The sequence below is a fragment of the Trichechus manatus genome, unplaced genomic scaffold, assembly GCF_000243295.1.
Source record: "Trichechus manatus latirostris isolate Lorelei unplaced genomic scaffold, TriManLat1.0 scaffold00063, whole genome shotgun sequence".
Taxonomy (NCBI): Eukaryota; Metazoa; Chordata; class Mammalia; order Sirenia; family Trichechidae; genus Trichechus; species Trichechus manatus.
This window is the reverse complement of record NW_004443999.1, coordinates 7899916-7903543: the sequence shown is the minus strand read 5'-3', so window position 1 is coordinate 7903543 and position 3628 is coordinate 7899916. Positions and strand designations below refer to the sequence as shown.

General features: G+C 45.2%; 1 protein-coding gene across 1 annotated transcript in view; it reads left to right on the top strand.

The window, feature by feature from the left end:
* Positions 1–284: 284 nt before the first annotated feature.
* The window catches only part of ATP8B1 (ATPase phospholipid transporting 8B1), a 77471-nt gene continuing 74127 nt past the window's right edge, over positions 285–3628 (top strand). Inside the window, exon 1 of the mRNA XM_004379261.1 lies at positions 285–465. Within this exon, the coding sequence (XP_004379318.1) occupies positions 285–465 (181 nt within the window). The remainder of the gene's footprint in view (positions 466–3628) is intronic.

Below are 3628 nucleotides of genomic sequence, written 5' to 3'. Positions count from 1 at the left end.
GCTCACAGGCTTTTAAGACCCCAGACACTACTCACCAAGATAGAATGTAGAACATTGTCTTTATAAACTGTGTTATGCCAATTGAACTAGATGTTCTTGTTTGTATGTTAATTTGAACTTCTGGGTCATTATTCAGAAATATTTACATGTTATGTTAGGAAGATGATGTTCTGTTAAATGAGAGTTATAATAGGATGCAGGATTTAACCTAGAGCTAAAGGAGGGCAATGATTCACTCTGGTTCTTCTTTCTTTTAAACCAGGTAGTTCCAATTTGCCAGCAGAATGAGTACAGAAAGAGACTCAGAGACTACATTTGAGGAGGATTCGCAGCCGAATGATGAAGTGGTTCCATACAGTGATGATGAAACAGAAGATGAGCTTGAAGACCAGGGGTCCACTGCTGAACCGGAACCAAGTCAAATCAACAGAGAAGCAGAGGAGAACCGGGAGCCATTCAGAAAGGGTACGCTTTCAAATCCTCATGTGGGTGGTGGTGACATGTGCAAAGGATGACGGGCCCATTTTACAGCCAGGAGGCCATCTTCCTTCTGTGTCTCCTTCTGGGACGCATGGTTGATGGGCCTGGACAAGTACCAATCATCCTCAGTATGATAGGGCTGGGAGACTGTATCTGATATGTTCTGTGGAGAAAATAGAAAGTCTTAGAGTATGTATTTTAAAAATGGAGTTGTACGTGGGAGAATTTGCTTGTTACCACATCCAGGCACTAAAAGAGTATATGTATCAACCAAACAATCTCTGGATCTGAATTTATTGTATTGTTGAATTGTCGGTATGAGTTATATAACTAAACACTCATATATTTAGTAATTTGGAGGCATTACTAAGAAATTATACCAGTCTGTGAATGCATATGTGTGTGTGTGCACACATGCACGTGCCCACAAATGGGATAACAAAAGTAATATACTGGGATAATTCCTAAATCATGCCCAAATACCAAAAAAACCCAAAATAAACTGGTTTTTGTCAAGTTAACCCTGACTCATGGCAACTGTGTGTGTGTCAGAGTAAAACTGGGCTCAGTAGGGTTTTCAATGGCTGTAATCTTTCAGAAGTAGATTGTCAGGCCTTTCTTCCACTGTGCCTCCGGGTGGACTTGAACCTGCCAACCTTTTGGTTAGTAGCCAAGCACTTAACTGTGCCACCCAGGAACTCCTCCTGCCCAAATAAGTAAATATATTTTAACAAATCAGTCAGTCATAGTTGTCGCCACCAGAAGCTTGGCATGTGCTCGGTGAGGACAGCTTTCCATGGATATCTGACATCTCAGCTGAATAGACCCATTTGGGCAGGAACATCGGATCCCATCTCCACAAGGCTGGTACCTGTTCTGTGACCAGGACACGGGAATGGCTCTCTGTTCAGCTTAGAGCGTGTCAGCATCTTCAACATGTTCCTTCTAGTGCTCCCTGCTCCTTTAAAGGCACCTGGAGTTGCCATTCCTTTTGCTCTGTCACTTGTGAATATAGAATGGTTCTGGCTCGCTGGCAGGAATTTCCTCATGGGTCTCTGCTTGCTACCAGAGGCCTGATACGCAGCTGCCTGTTCTCCCTGCCTGCGTCAGGTCAGGGCAGCTTCAGAGGCAGGGTCTAGACCCAAGGAGGGGCTGCAAACTTTCAGGAAAGGGCCAGATAGTAAACATTTGGGGTTTTGTGGGTCTCTGTCGTAGCTATTGGTAACAAACGTAACTGTTCACTCTGCCTGTCTGTGTGTAAACGTTCATCAACAGTACGTTACTTCGGGTAACAGAACAAAGCTTACTTTTATGATTATACTTTCCATCCTGTGGCTTTTCCTCCCACCCTAGAAACAAACAAAACCAGTTGCCATCGAATCGACTGGGACTCATACCCCTGGGTGGACTTGAACCTTCAACCTTTCCATTAGCAGCCAAGCACCTTTAATGGTGCAGGCCACCCAGGGACTCTGGAAGCAAACAGGCCCTCTCTTTTAGCGCTTCTGCTCATTGAGGAAGCCAGGCCTTTTCTGTTAGGACCCACTCCAGTTTCAGATTGAAAGCATTTCCTCTGAGGTCCCTTGAATTCCTGCTGACTGGCTAATTTCCCATTAAACGACTAATTTCTTTTATAAGTATCAGCACAAAGCTATGAGGCGGAGGTTAAAAATGTCCTAAATGTCTAACTTTTCCAATCAGCTGTACCACTCCATCATCTCTAACATCAACTACTCCCTCTCCCTTCAGTACTCTTTCTCCTGTCTTTGGTTTCCCTAATTCGCTGCAACATCTCACAGAACTCACGAACCATGTAAGGGAAATGGCTCATGTGGTTGTAGAGCCTGGAAAGTCCCAGATTTGTGGGTCAGGTGTAGACTTCTCCCTGGCCCTCAGTCTGTGCCCAAAAGCACTCAGCTTTCTCACTCCGTGGGCTGGGAAGGCTGCTGCGCCGTCTCCTGCGGGTTTCTGCTGCATGTCAATCCTTCTTTGGTTGTGGTGGGCTCTCCTCTCTGCTCTGGAATTGGCTCTCTTTTAAGGCAAAACTGACCAATCCCCTCAGTGGGCCACGATTATCTTATCTGCACAGCCCCACCCAATCACCTGGGTGAGAGTCACAAGACCATGGCTAGAAAGGCCACACACAAAAGTAATTATCTTCACCACACCCATTCATAGAAATCACTGTGATATTGTTCTGTTTTCGACTCTCTGGACTTGCCTCTCTGGAGGCTCACTCAGAATAACCTCTGGTTTTATCTGGCTTACTCATAGCCACCATCATGGCTGTTCTGCCCTTCCAGAAATCCTACAAGCCTCTCTTTGCCATGTCACTTCCTGGCTCCTTGTCTCTCCTTCTGGGGTTCTGCCACCCGGTTGAGCTGTTTTTCAAACAGCTCTCACGTGTAGAAATGTTGCCAAGCCATAAAATTTCCAAATATGTGATGATTCATCCTGCTCTGCTCCAACTGTGTCACTTATGGGGAGGACCTCAGTGGTAGAGGAGACACGTATCCTTGCTGGTCCCATCTCCCTGCAGGTACCCAAACCTGGGGAGGTTGTCAATGTATATATATTGTTTGCTGTCATCATGCCTGTCCCCAGCTTTCCATATCAAACATTTAGACTCCTTACACCTGACTCTGAGGTCCCTGGGTTGCGCAAATGGTTTGCATTAGACTGGTAACCAGAAAGTTGGTGGTTCAAACCCAACCAGTGACACACTGGAGAAAAAGACCTGGCAATCTGCTTCCATCCAGATTGTTGTTGTTAGCTGCCACTGAGTCCATTCTGACTCATGGCGACCACATATATGCAGAGTACAGCTGCGCTGTATAGGGTTTTTAAAACTGTGACCTTTTGGAAGCAGATCGCCAGGCCTTACTTCCAAGGCACCTCTGGGTGGGTTCAAACTGCCAACGTTTCAGCTAGTAGTCGAGTGCTTAACCATACGCACCATTCACGGACTCTTCCATTAAGATTGTAGCCAAGAAAATCCTATGGAGCAGTTCTACTCTGTAACACATATGGTCCCCATGAGTTGGAATCAACAGGACAAGACAACAAAACAACAGATTTGACTGTGGGTTTCAGATTATAATTTTTTTTTTTTTGCATTTTTTTAAACTGTACTTTAGATGAAGGTTTA